Source organism: Mobula birostris, chromosome 4 (assembly GCF_030028105.1).
Source record: "Mobula birostris isolate sMobBir1 chromosome 4, sMobBir1.hap1, whole genome shotgun sequence".
Taxonomy (NCBI): Eukaryota; Metazoa; Chordata; class Chondrichthyes; order Myliobatiformes; family Myliobatidae; genus Mobula; species Mobula birostris.
Window position 1 is genome coordinate 75,603,142 of NC_092373.1, and position 15,178 is coordinate 75,618,319.

Genomic DNA, 15,178 nt, shown 5'->3' on the forward strand with positions numbered 1-15,178 from the left:
GTTTCCCATCACCCTCAAACGCCCACTCTTTCAAAAATGTATCTACTTCCTCTTTTAAGTATCTCAAATGATCTAGCCTTCATAATCTCTGGCACAGAGGATTAGAGAGATTTGCAAACCCTTAAGAACAAATCCCTGCACACCTCAATTTTAGACTACACTATCTTAATTTTGCATTTATGTCCTCTCACTCAAGATTCTCCCACTCATGGAATAATCAACATCTACTCTGCCATTTCCTGTCAGAATCTTGCATGTTTCAATTGGATAATCCTTTATCCTTTAAATCTCCATTATTTTCAGTTTAGTTTCTTTACCTATTCATAATAGGATAACCCACTGATCTCAGGAACTGGATGGCTGAAGCTCTTTTGAAATGCCAGTGCATCAATTCTTAAATTAAGGGGCAAAAACTGCATAATATTCCAGATATGGCCTCACCAGTATCCAGTACAATTGTAACAGTATTTCTCCATTTTTAAGACTCTTACCGCCTTTCAATAAAGGCCAACATACCATTTGACTTCCTACCCAATTTTTGTACCTGGAGAAAGACTACAGATAATTGTCTATTTTAATTTTTTCCTCAAATTACTCCATTAACAAAGCTTTTACTACTCAGTCAGCCCATTTATATCCTATTGCAGAGTCCTAATACCCTTAATTACCACACGTCCTTCCTGCGTTTCATTTCATCAGCAAATTTTTACCCTTCATCCTTCTCCAGATCATAATACAGTATAATTGGTGGCCCAGGAATTTCCTACCTACAAAAGATCTGCTTATCTCAATATCTGCTATGGATTGCTAATATTCAATCCATGCTAATGCCCCACCCCCCCATATTGTAAGCCCCTATCAAATGCCTTCAAAAATTACAAATACATTACACCTACTGGTTCCTCTCATCATCTCTGTTTGTTACATCCTCAATGATCAAACACAATTCACCTTTCATACAATGATGTGACTTGTTTACAATAAGGTTCTCTCAATGACAAGCTATTTCTTCCTTGATTATAAAGTCCAGTGTCTTGCCAACAACAGAAGCTAAGAGGCCTATAATTACCCTTTTTATTAGTAAACAGTGGAACTATGGAATAGCTTTTGTGGCTCTCCATTCCACTTGGTGAGGTTTTGAAAAACTGCAAACAATGGCACCAGCATTGCTGCAATCGCATCCTATAAGACCTTTAGATGCAGACTATCAGGACCTGGAGACTTGTCTGCCTTCAGTCTTATTACAAACGCTATTAATATGTTCTTCCATACTATCAAACTAGCCTATAAGAAATCTTTGAGCTGTGACACAGTGTTCCTAATGAAGACTGATGTAGGAATTGATATAAGCTCATCAGCCATTTTCTTGTTGCCCATTATTATGTCCCAGTCTTGCTTCCTCAGGTCCCCAGTTACACCTTAGCTGCCCCTTTCCTTTTATAAATCCACAGCAGATCTTGCTGGTTGTTTTAATATGTTTACCTATTTTTCCTTATGATCAATTTTCTCCCTCATTAACTTTTGCTACTGCTTCTAGTAAAATTCCCCATCCTCTGGACTAATACGAGCCTCCTGATCTATATATTCCTTCACCTTTGTTTCCCAGGATCCTGTCAGAAAAAAAAAACTTGTACCATCCCAGATCTAGACCAGGAACAACAGTCTATTTTTCTTGAAAGGCAAGAAACTGCTGTGAGAGATTCAAAACAAAGTAAAGTTCAATTTTCCCTACTATAATGTTTGCTTAACTGCTTTTAGTTATGTAGAAGCAGTTTTAAAGTTTAGGTGTTTTTAAGCTCAAAGATTTTAACTGTTTAACTGATGAGAGAATTTAATATTAAATATTATCACTCTATACAGTTGCCAGAAAAAGTTTGTGAATCCTTTTCAATTATCTGTTTTTCTGCATTAATTATTCATAAAATGTGGTCTGATCTTTATCCAATAATAGACAAACACAGCTGCCTAAACTAATAACACACAAACATTTAATTGTACTTCTTCTCAGCAATACTGAGTACACAATTTAAACACTCACAGGCTAGGTTCAAAAAATGTGAACCTCTGGGGTAATGTCTTCAACAAAAGCTATTTGGAGCCAGGTGTTCCAATCAATGTGATAAGATTGGAGGTATGGGTTGTAGAGGTGATCTGATTACGTGCATCATGCCTCAATCAAAACAACTTTCAGAGGACCTTAGAAGAATTGTAGAGACGCATGAAGCTGGAAAAGGCTACAAAAGCATTTCTAAAGACCTATGTACATCAGTCCACAGTAGGAGAAATTGCCTACAAATGGAGGAAATTCACTACTGTTGCTACTTTCCCTAGGGGTGGGTGACCTGAAAAGATCACACCAAGAGTACAACGTGTAACACTGAAGGAGGTGAAAAATAACCCAAGGGCAATAGCAAGAGACCTGTATAAATCTCTAGAACTTGCTAAGGTCTCTGTTCATGTGTCCACTGTAAGGAAAGTACTCCTTTCATGGTGTTCATTGAAGAATACCACAGAAAAAGCCACTGCTCTCCAAAAAAGCAAAACACTGTACCACCTAGATGTTCCACAACACTTCTGGGCCAATGTTCTGTGGACAAATGAGACAAAAGTTGATCTTTCTGGCAGAAATGCACACTGCTATCTTTGGAGGAAAAAGGGCATTCCACACCAACACCAACACCAAAACCTCAACCTCATCCCAAATGTGAAGGAGCATCATGGTTTGGGGCCACATTGTTGCCTCAGGGCCTGGACAGCTTACAATTGTACAGGGAACAATGAGTTCAAAATTGTATCAAGACATTTTACTGGAGAATGTCAAGACAGCAGTCCATCACCTGAAGCTTAATTGAAGTTGGATGATGCATCAAGACAATGATCGAAATCACAAGAGTAAATCAGCAACAGAATGGTTTAAAAAGAAAAAAATGTGTGTTTTGGAATGGTCAAGTCAGAACCCAGACCTTAACCCAATTGAGATGCTGTGGCATGACCTGAAGAGGCTGTTTTTGCAAGGAATCCCAGAAATATTGATGAACTGAAACAGTTTTGTATGGAGGAAAGGTCTAAAATTCCTCCTCGCCATTGTGAAAGTCTGATCAGCAGCTACAGGAAATGTTGGTGGAGATTATTGCTGCTAAAGGAGGTTCTACCAGTTATTAAATACAAGTGTTCACATACTTTTTCCAGCCTGGACTGTGAATGATTAAACATGCAATAAAGACATGCAAAGTATAATTGTTTGTGTGTTATCAGTTTAGGCAGATTGTTTTAGTCTATTATTGTTACTTAGATGAAGATCAGACCACATTTTATGGGTAATTAATGCAGAAAACCAGGTTAAGTGCAAAGGGTTCACAAACTTTTTCTTACAACTGTATATAAAAAATGTTAAAAGACTAGACTGAAGGACTAAAGGGTACCAACCTGAAGATCCTTCAACATGAACAATGTAAGTCTTTGGTTCATTTGTTTATTTGCTGTTTCCTGTTATGGGCTGTTTCCCTAACTCAATAGATGGTAATATCGTTCTGATTTTTTAAAATCATTGAAAAACAATTCCAGGAAAAAGTGGGGCCATGTTTTAAATATAAGTAATAACTAAGATGAAATATTGGGAAACTACTGTGCTCACTTAGAAAGTGTATCTTCAGGAGCACCATCAAGATGTTTTCTAGACAACACAGAAAATGCTGGAGATATTCAAGTCAGGCAGCATCTGCAGATTGTGAAACAAAGTTAACATTTCAGGTCAATGAACTGTCATGTTTCTCTCTATAGATGCTCTGACATGCATTATGTGCAGCATTTTGTGTTTTCATTTTAAATTTTCAGCATCTGCAGATTCTTTTCCTAGAAAATGCAATGCTTTACTAATTTAATCAAATTATTTAAAGTAATGTTCCTTCAGAGTCCTTTATAAAATACCTCAGTTATTCTGTATGACAGAAGATGGATTCAGTAGCTCAGTGCTTACAGCACAATAAAAATTGATTTGAATGTCCCCAGGCAATAAATTGTCAATGGATTTTCATCTGTTTGGCAAACAGCTACCAGTATCATTTTCTTTACCCTTTACTATCTTCTTTGCTGATGTAAGTGTAGGCATTGGGAAAGATAATTACAAGTGTGTATCTGCTTTATACTTTCCCCTCAGTTTTTCTCCCAATAAGTGCCCATTACTGAGATTAAGTTGGCTGATTTTGTAATTTTATTTTATTTAGAGATACAGCCCTTCCAGCCCAACGAGCTTGTGTCACCCAATTATACCAATGTGACAAATTAACCTACCAACCTGCAAGTCTTTGGTACATGGGAGGAAACTGGAGCATCCAGTGTAAACACAAGTGGTCATGGGGAAAACATACAAACTCCTTATAGACAGTGGTGGGAATTGAATCCAGGTTGCCGGCACTGTGATACTGTTATGCTAACCACTATGCTGCCATACTTGCTTGCTTTCACTTTTTTTTGAAAAGCAAAACAATAACAGACATCCAGTGCCCTAGCCAGACTAGACTGCAAAAAGATGGTCAGAGTCTTAGCCATTTTCTTTCCTTGCTTTCCATTAACATTTCATCTGATCTTATTGCTTTATCTACTTTTAAAGATGCTGAATTGCTTAATATTATTTCTCGCAACTAATACAAAATGCGGAAGAATCTCAGGTCAGGCAGCATCTATGGAGGGTAATGAACAGTCGAAGTTTTGGATTGACACCAGGAAAGAAAGCAGGGAATACCCAGTATAAAAAGCTGGGAGGAGGAGGAGCACGAGTTGGCAGGTGATAGGTGAATGCAGGTGAGGGGGAGAAAAAGGAATGATTAAGAGAAACTGAGAGGTTATGGGTGGAAGAGGCAAAACACTGAAGAAGGAATCTGATAGGAGAGGACAGTAGACTATGAAATAAAAGGAAGGGGGTAGAAAACAGGGAGGAAGGTAGGTGATGGGCAGATTGTGGAGGGGAAAGATAAGGAGAGGGTGGGGACAGACAAGAGTTGTTACTAGAAGTTAGATAAATCAATGTTGATACTGTCAAATTGGAGACTATGAAGAAAAAATAAAGTTTAAAATAAATTTTAATTATCAAGGTACATATGTCACCATTTACCCCCTAAGATTCATTTTCTTGTGGACATACTCAATAAATTTATAGAATAATAACCAGAACAGAATCAATGAAAGACTACCTAACTAGGGCATTCAACCAGAGTACAGAAAGCAACAATGTGCATATACAAAAAAACCCAATAAATAAGCAATAAATATCAAGAACATGAGATGAAGAGTCCCTAAAAGTGGGTACATACATTGTGGGAACAGTTCAGTAATGGGGCAAGTGAAGTTGAGTGAAGTTACCTCCTTTGGTTCAAGAGCCTGATGGTTGAGGGGTAATAACTGTTTCTGACCTGGTGATGTAAGTCTTGTGGCTCTTGTACCTTCAGCAAGAAGAGATCATGTCCTGAGAGGGCAGGGGCAGAGGGAGACATGTTCCTGATGATGGATGCTGCTTTCCTGTGACAGCATTTCATGTACAAGGTATTGCTCCTCCAATTTATGTCTGGCTTCAATTCCACTTCCCATCAGTGTGGGAACAGGAAATGGAATTAAAATGGTTGGATACTAGGAGGTGCTGTTTGTTATCACAGACAGAGCAAAGGTGCTTAATAAAGTGATCCCTCAATCTGTGTCAGATCTCACTGATCTGGAGGAGGCCACAATGGGAGCAGTGGCTACAATCAACAACCCAGAGCAGTAAAATTCTGCCTTCCCTGGAAAGTCTGTTGAGAGCCTGAATAGTAGTGAGGGGAGGTAGTGTTGAAGGAGGTCTAACACTTAGCATAGTCACTGGGATAAATGCGTGAAGGGGAAATCAGTGGGGGATTGGGACTGTTTGGTGTAGGTTTAGAACATGGATTGTTCATCATAGCCAACAAAAGGTAGGCATAGCTGGCACTTATACAAGTACCTGTTGCCACAACTTTGATCTGGAGGAAATGGAAGGAGCTGAAAGAGTACCAGTTCTTGCAGGTGGAGGAGAGTGGTGATAAAGGAGAACGAGTTGGGTCTGTTATTAAGAAAACAGAGAAAGAAGCTCGTGTGTCTAACATTATTTTTCACTGTTTATTACCTGCACCATTTTTTGTAACTCCTAATCTACAATATCTGGATTACTCACGGTTCTTTGTGGTGACAGAATTATACATTAATAACAATACCCTATCTTTCTACCTCCACAAACATTAATCCTTTGGATTTATAATTAAATTTTACCGTTTCACTCTCTAGATATTTACAAATGGTGTTTAGGCTTTCTTTGATGTTAGCTTACCAGTACCATATTTTTGCTTCTCTCATTTCGTTTTTACTTTTGCCACTACACATTGATATTTAAAAGCAATCCTGAAAAGTTTCACCAACTTTGAGAGTTAGAAAGCAATTTTCCAGATTTCTACCCATATTTTTTTTACATCTGCCTTTTCACCAAGACATTAGGTCAAGAATTCCTGCAACAAGGGTGGAATGTGTCCAGGAAGAATTTCTGATACAATACATAGACAGACCGACTAGAGGAGAGGGCATCTGGTGCTAGGTAACGAATCAGATTAAGTGTCAGATATTTTGATGAGTGAGCATTTCAGAGACAATTAACACAACTCCCTGTCTTACCATTGCCTTGGAAAGGGATTGGAGCAGAAAGTATGGGAAAGTATTTAATTAGAGGTGGGGGAATTATGCTATTAGGAAAGAATGTGGGAGCATAAACTGGAGCAGATGTACTGTGTGGAATGCACAACGGAAATGAGGAGGTTGTTTAGGGAGTACTTGCATGGGGGTTATCAATAGGTTTGTCTCATTTAGGCAGGGAAAGGACAGTAGACTGAAGGAACAATGGTTGACAAGAGATGTAGAACATCTAGTCAAGTGGAAGCAAGAAGCTTACTTAAGGTTAAGGAAGCAAGGATCAAGACAAGGCTCTATAGGAGGGATTCTTACATGGGGTTCAATGGAACCCTAGGGTTCTGCAAGAGATTGTGATGAAAAATGAAACATGGTTTCTTGAACTTCGTGCATCACACGATGCTAACGTGTGCAGTGGTGGGTAGTAATCAAGCACCCCCATTAGCAATCTCGTTAATCCTCCCATCCTAGTATGGCAGTGCATAGTAGACCGTGTTTATTTCTTCTGAGTCATTTCAATGCATCAGTGCAACAACAGACACAAAAAACTCCACCTTTACAATGAAAGCTACTTATCAATGGGTTTTACATGGACTGGTGATCCAAGTTGTCCTATTCCATTGTGCCTAGTCTGTGGCAAACAACTTACAAATGCAGCAATGGCTCCAGCAAAATTGAAAAGACACTTAACTACAAATCACAGCCACGTGACATGTAAAAGTGCTAATTATTTTAAGCGGCTAATAGAATCTCAAAACAGAGTAAAGCTTTTCTTAATAAAGTCAAGAAAGGTTGGCTAGAATTCATTCTCTACTCAAAAGAGCATTAACAATTATTTTTGGATTATTATACCTACAACTTGCTGATCATGCTAATATACCATGAGCTGTAGATATGATAATTTTTATGCATGGATTCCCTGAGATCTGAAAATTATTTCAAGGGTTCCTCCACGGCAAAAAGATTAAGAAAGGCTTAGAGAGTTACAACGTAGTGAGGAAAGAGCTGAAGAATGGACTTAGAGCTACAAAGGGGCATGAGTAGGCTTTTGCGAGTAGTATTAAGGAAAACTCTTAAGGTTTTCTACACGCATGTGAAAAACAGTAGGACGACTAGAATGAGGGTAGGACCAATCAGGGATAGAAGAGAAAAAATGTGTCTAGAGTTGGACGATGTAGGTGAGAGTACATAATTAACACTTTTCTTCAGTATTCACCAATGAGAGGGGCTTTAACATTTGTGAGAACAACATAAAAGAGGCTCATAGGTTGTAACATATCAACATTAAGTGGATGTATTGAAACTTCTGAAAAACATTAGGATAGATAAGACCCTGGGGCCAGACAGGATACCACAAGAAACAAGGAAAGAACTGTTGGCAATGATCATAGCATCCCCAATGAATGCAGAAGTAGTAACAGATGATTGGAGGGTGGCAAATGTTACTCCTTTGTTCAAGAAAAGCAGTAGGGATAACCCCAGGAATTATAGACTAATGAGTCTTACTTTAGTGGTGGGCAAATTATTGGAGAAGATTCTTGGACAGGATTTATGAGCACTTGAGGAATCATAGTCTGATTAGGAACAGTCCACATGGCTTTGTGAGTGGCAGTTCATGCCTCACAAGCTTGAATGAATTCCCTGAGGACGTGACAGAGCACATTGACAAAGCAGTGGATGTGGTGCATATGGATTTTAGTAAGGCATTTGATAAGGATCTCCAAGGTAGGCTGATTTAAAAGTCAGGAGGCATGGGAACCAGGAAAACTTGGCTGTATGGATACAGTACTTACATGCCATTAGAAGGCAGAGGGTCATTCAAAATGGAGCATATTCTGCCTGGAGGTCAGTGACCAGTGGTGTTCTGCACAGATCTGTCCTGAGTCCCCTGCTTTTTGAGATAATTATAAATGACTTGGATGAGGAAGTGGAAGAGTGGGTTAATAATTTTGTAGATGACATGAAGGTTGGTGGACTTGTGGATAGTGTAAAAAGATGTTGTAAGTTATTGAAAGGATGCAGAACTGGGCTGAGAACTGGCAGATGGAGTTCAACCTGGAAAAATATGAAGTGATTCACTTTGCAAGGTCAAATTTGAAGGCAAAACATAGGGTCACGACAGGATTCTAAGCAATGTGCAGGGAGGGACAGAGGGATTTTGGAGTCCCCGGTCCATAGATCTCTCAAAGTTGCCATGCAAGGTGAAAAGGGTTAATAAGAAGACAATGGTGTGTTGGCCTTCATTAGTCAGGGGACTGAGTTCAAAAACCATAAGGAATGCCCTTGAACAGAAAATCCCACAAAAAGTAGTGGAGATGGCCAAATCCATCATAGGTAAAGCTCTCCCCACCATTGAACATATCGACATGGAGCACTGTCGCAGGAAAGCAACATCTATCATCAGGACCCCTGCAATTCAGGTCATGCTCTCTTCTTGCTGCTGCCACCAGCAGAAGGCACAGGCACCTCAGGACTCATCACCAGGTTCAGGAACAGCTATTACCCCTCAACCATCAAGTTCTTGAACCAAAGAGATAATTTCACTCAACCTACATGCCCCATCACTGAACTGTTTCCACAACCTATGGGCTCACTTTCTAGGACTCTTCATCTCATGTTCTTGATACTTATTGCTTATTTATTTAATTTTTTTCTTTTTTTTCTTTTGTATTTGCACACACTGTCTACTCTGTTGGGCGTGGTCTTTCATTGATTCTATTATGGTTATTGGAGTTATTGAATATGCCTGCAAGAAAATGAATCTCAGGGTTGTATATGGTGACATACATGTACTTTGATAATAACCGTACTCAGAACCTGGAATATTGTGTTCAGTAAACACAAAATAATCTGCAGATGCTGGGATCAAAGCAATACTCACAACATGCTGGAGGAACTCAGCAGGTCGGGCAGCATCCATGGAAACTATGAGTCGACGTTTCGTGCCGGAACCCTTCGTCAGGACTGAAGAGGGAAGGGGCAGAGGCCCTATAAAGAAGGTGGGGGAGGGTGGGAAGGAGAAGGCTGGTAGGTCCAGTTGAAAAAGGCCTACCAGCCTTCTCCTTCTCACCCTCCTCCACCTTCTTTATAGGGCCTCTGCCCCTTCCCTCTTCAGTCCTGACGAAGGGTTCCGGCCCGAAACGTCGACTCATAGTTTCCATGGATGCTGCCCGACCTGCTGAGTTCCTCCAGCATGTTGTGAATATTGTGTTCAGTCCTGGTTGCATCATTATACAATAGGAAGAATGTGAAATCTTTAGAGAGGGTGTAGAGATTTACCAAGATGCTGCCTGGATTAGAGGGTGTATCTTGTGAGGATAGGTTGAGTGAGCCAGGGTTTTTCTCTCTGGAATGAAAAATGATGACAGACAACTTGCTAGAGGTATACAAAATGATGAGAAAAATAGATCAAGTGAATAGCGAGAGACATTTTCCCAGGGCGGAAATGGCTAATACAAGGGAGAATAATTTTAAGGTGATGGGAGGAAAGTATACCTAGGTAAGCTTTTTTTTAAAAAAAAGTGTTGAGTGAGTGAGTGGAACTCAATGCTAAGGATGGTGGTTGAGGCAGATATATTAGGGACATTTAGAAAACTCAGGCAGAAGGGATGATAGAAAAGTGGAGGGCAATGTTGGAGGGAAAGGTTTTGAATGATCTTAGAGCAGGACAAAAGGCTGACACAATATCGTGAGCCCAAGGGCCTGTACTGTGCTATAATGTTCTATATGACAGTATGACATGGACTGAAGAGAACAGCCTGCTTTCCCTTACTGAAATGTTTTCTAACATGATTAATGGATACTGTTATTGGGTATGATTGAAAAACCCCTTATACAGCACCCTACAAATAAGTCACATACCTTTTAATTCACTCCCCAAGTTCCAAAAGAAAATTGCATTTTTACATTAGAAAATTAGAGTAGAAAACATTGATATGCAGTATTGTGCAAACACACCAAATATTTGACAAGGTTCCACATGGTAGGCTTATTCAGAAAGTCAGAAGGCAGAAGGTCATGGTGGAGGGAGTACATTCGGACTGGAGGGTTGTGACTAGTGGTGTCCCACAAGGATCGGTTCTGGGACCTCTACTTTTCGTGATTTTTATTAACGACCTGGATGTGGGGGTAGAAGGGTGTGTTGGCAAGTTTGCAGACGACACAAAGGTTGGTGGTGTTGTAGATAGTGTACAGGATTGTCAAAGATTGCAGAGAGACATTGATAGGATGCAGAAGTGGGCTGAAAAGTGGCAGATGGAGTTCAACCCAGAGAAGTGTGAGGTGGTACACTTTGGAAGGACAAACTCCAAGGCAGAGTACAAAGTAAATGGCAGGATACTTGGTAGTGTGGAGGAGCAGAGGGATCTGGGGGTACATGCCTCGCAGGTAGATAGGGTAGTTAAGAAAGCTTATGGGGTGCTGGCTTTCATAAGTCGAGGGATAGAGTTTAAGAGTCGTGAGGTAATGATGTAGCTCTATAATACTCTGGTTAGGCCACACTTGGAGTACTGTGTCCAGTTCTGGTCGCCTCACTATAGGAAGGATGTGGAAGCATTGGAAAGGGTACAGAGGAGATTTACCAGGATGCTGCCTGGTTTAGGGAGTATGGATTATGATCAGAGATTAAGGGAGCTAAGGCTTCACTCTTTGGAGAGAAGGAGGATGAGAGGAGACATGATAGAGGTATACAAGATATTAAGAGGAATAGATAAGAGTGGATAGCCAGCGCCTCTTCCCAGGGCACCACTGCTCAGTACAAGGGGACATGGCTTTAAGGTAAGGGATGGGAAGTTCAAGGGGGATATTAGAGGAAGGTTTTTTACTCAGAGAGTGGTTGGTGCGTGGAATGCACTGCCTGAGTCAGTGGTGGCGGCAGATACACTAGTGAAATTTAAGAGACTACTAGACAGGTATATGGAGGAATTTAAGGTGGGAGGTTATATGGGAGGCAAGGTTTGAGGGTCGGCACAACAATGTGGGCCAAAGGGCCTGTACTGTGCTGTACTTTTCTGTGTTCTATTTGACATCTTTATAAATATTTCATCCTCAATCCTAGAATTCAAGAACCCCACTCTGAACTCAGTCATCAGTAGTTGAATTTACCCCCTTCCTGAAAATACCGTTTGTAAGTGATAGAACATAATTGAAACAGAGTTACATCTTCCTCTTGCAAATTCTAGAGTAAGTTATTTTGTGCCACAGCAGTTAATTCCTAAAATGAATAACAATGCACTAACTCATAATCAGCATATAAATTCAATTGAAGTAAAATTTGAACAGATTCTTGAAACACAAATTTCCTTTAAAATGATCAATACTCAAAGGAGTAAATAAGTAACAATCCCAATGCAGAAATTAAACAAATTCAACCAGCACATTTCAAATGCAAAATATTGATCATTCAATACACATTCTACTTTCTAAAAATCATCTCACCTGAAACTGCAGTGTGGGTTTTTGCACCACCAAGGTCTTCCTGAGTCACATCTTCGTTTGTAACAGATTTTACCACATCTGGGCCAGTAATGAATAAGTAAGAGGTGCCCTGCAAAACCACAACACTGCTCTAATGGGAGTCAATTCTGATAAAGAAATGAGCAGCATAAATTCTGTACGTGTATGTTTTTGTTTAAGAAAAAGACCTGGTACAAACAGAATTTTCTACCTAATATCAGATATTTCACTTTCTTTTAAAGCCGTATACTCACTTGACAATACAAAGTACTTCTAAAAACCAAGAACTCAGTGTGACTAAACCACAAAGCATGAAGAAAGGTGTTTAAAAATAAAGAGCTGGGTGGACAACTTCATTAATAGATTGGAGCCAGGAAAAAGAACCCAGATTCTGTTTTTACTCCAAATCAAATTCTAAGCCATAATTCAAAAGGAAATAAATTTTCTGTTGTTTTTCACAAAATACCCAATTCCCAAAATGTTACCTTTGAATTCATGAGACAGTGGCACAGAGACAGAAAGAAAGGTAACAAGTACAGAAAATTATGCAAGAATTTCTCTAATTGCAGTTGGTATAGGGTTTCATGTTAATGAGGTGAAGGACCAAGAACACACTTCTAAGATGATCCTCCATTCCAGCCTACACCTTGGTGCAAGACAAGGAACTTCATTTCTCCTTCCAGAAGATGCTTGGGGAAGTTCTGTGACCAACTGGCCAAAGGAGGAAGAAGGCTCTGTGACATTTTCACAGTCTGTCATGCTGAGGATCTATGGCAACTTCTAGATTAAGAAACAGTGACTTTAGGCCATCCAGTCCCTTTAAGGGTAGTAGTCCCAAAAGCATTGACTTAAGGTGAAGCTATACTCAGCCCATCTGACTAGGTAGGATCTGATCTTTCAGAAAAGCTTGAAGGTAAGGTCTTGGCAAGAAGAATGTCAATCTACAAATGTATCATCAACCCAATCTACAAAACAAAGAAAGGAAAATGTACAAGTATCAGAAATACAAACCATTATTTTGCTAAAGTCGAGAAAGGTTAGACTAAGACCATCTACAATGGGTGCAGAGCTGCAAGAGGAGGTGAACTGCTGCAATTAAAATGTTGGGATCCAACGCAATCAAATCAAGAGTTCCCTCCTCCCCTCCAATCTTTACTTAATTGCTTTATTAAGTTCATTGCCATGTCAGTTAGTGACTACAGTTGCAAGCAAAAGTTTGTGAACCCTTTGCAATTACCTGATTTTCTGCATTAATTACTCACAAAATGAGGTCTGATCTTCATCTAAGTCACAATAATAGACAAACACAATCTGCCTAAACTAACAGCATACTGTGATGGGATCCTGAATGATCCCTTATGAACTATGCTTTTAGAGAGGAGGGGAGGGGGGAGAGACGAAGACTGCTCAGAGTTTGTTTCGAATTTCTGCAAGGATACTGTCCGCTTTTGAGATCCTACACAGAGAGAGAAGGGAGGAGCTACCTGATAGACAACTGGTGTTCAGCACAACAGTATTTAAACCAGCATAATTGCTTGCTTCACAGGGGACATGCAGACACACTAAGGTGTGGTGAAGTTACCACTACCCTTTTTAGGTGCCCATGAGTGTGGGACTGAGGATCGATCTGTGATTATTAGTGCGTGAAAGAGCAAACTTGTGGAGTCTACTCGTGTGTCTAACCCTTGACTGGGGTGGTAGACTATCACTTGAAGACGGTGCTCTTAGGTTGGTAAAGTTTGGCTAACTTGGAAGTTTCAGAGGACAACGGGAAGATTGATGGCATAAGCTCACCTGAAGAACTAAACACCTCTCTCGCTCCATCACTACTCAATTCAATACCAAGAACTGAACTAAACCTTACTCATCACTGTAAGACTGTGTCCATTTACCCCGAGGCTTGAAGAAGCTAGGTTTATATAAAATCATTGCGAACCTGTTTGATATATCTGAATTTTATTACTGTATCGCGTAGTTGCTAATAAATACCATTAGTTAATAGCAATACCAGACTCCAAAGTGTTTTCCATTTCTGCTGGTTCTTTAACCTGTCACAGGGTACGTAACAAAATTGGGGGCTCATCCGGGATTTGAACAAATTGGTTGGGGGCTTATTTGAAGTGATTGGGGAAAATCCCTTTTGATTTGGTTGTGTGGAATATCAGCAGAAATGGAGTTTGAGGTTAATAAGTTTGTGGCAGAACCAACCCGAGGCGTTGGATGATGCTAAGAGGGATGAGTTGTTGGGAATTGCTCATAAGTTAAAAGTTAAGGTGACTACTAGAATGAAGAGGGCTCAGATGCAGATGTTAATAGCACAGCATTATGTATCCAAAGGAACATTTGAGGAGGTGGTGTTGGAAATGTTTGCTGAAGGCAAAGTACTTACTGAGGCTGATGAAGCAGAAAAGCAGAGGGTCCATGAGCATAGAGAGGCAGACAGAGAGAACAGGCAGAAAGACAGAGAGTTTGAGAGGGAGATGTGGCAGCTGGGAGGTCCAGTGTTGGACCCTGATGATTTATACAGCTCGAAAGAGCTTGTGTTGATTGAAGAATTAAAAAGTTGTGTTCCCGATGACATAAGGGCATACCAAGATGAAGAGGATGCTGCTACCCTGCAGGGGTCTGCTAAGACAGCATAAGAGATTGTTTTAACCCACGAGGATGAGTTTACTCCAGATGAGTTTCCCAGAGAATAGCTGGGACGTTCGGGGTGACCTTGAATTTGAAACTGGGGAAGTGATGAAAGCCCAGAAGAGGCAGCTGTCCCGATTGCCTGTGTTCAGGTTGTTGAACTATCTGTGGATTCACAGGGTACTGAACCTTGTGTTGAAGCTCAGTTACGGTCTGAGGTGTATGACTTGGTTGAAAAGGAATGCATTCCTTTTGTGTCAGATGGTCTTGGTTCAGTGAATAAGGGGTTAATCTTGGTACCAGTGGAAACTGAGGATTCTCAGTGACTTGTATTAGACAGTGTTCTAAAAGTTAGTGATGGGATTAAAATTGGTGAGGTGAATGTTATTGAAGCTATTGAGGCAAGTGT

The 15,178-nt window shown here is 40.1% G+C and overlaps 1 protein-coding gene across 4 annotated transcripts in view; it reads right to left on the bottom strand.

Annotated features, from left to right (window-relative positions):
- The window catches only part of pccb (propionyl-CoA carboxylase subunit beta), a 94,408-nt gene that overhangs the window by 27,494 nt on the left and 51,736 nt on the right, over positions 1–15,178 (bottom strand). For all 4 annotated transcript variants that reach the window (XM_072255634.1, XM_072255633.1, XM_072255631.1 and 1 more), the window contains exon 7: positions 12,118–12,226. In XM_072255634.1, coding sequence (XP_072111735.1) covers positions 12,118–12,226 — 109 coding nt within the window. The remainder of the gene's footprint in view (positions 1–12,117; positions 12,227–15,178) is intronic.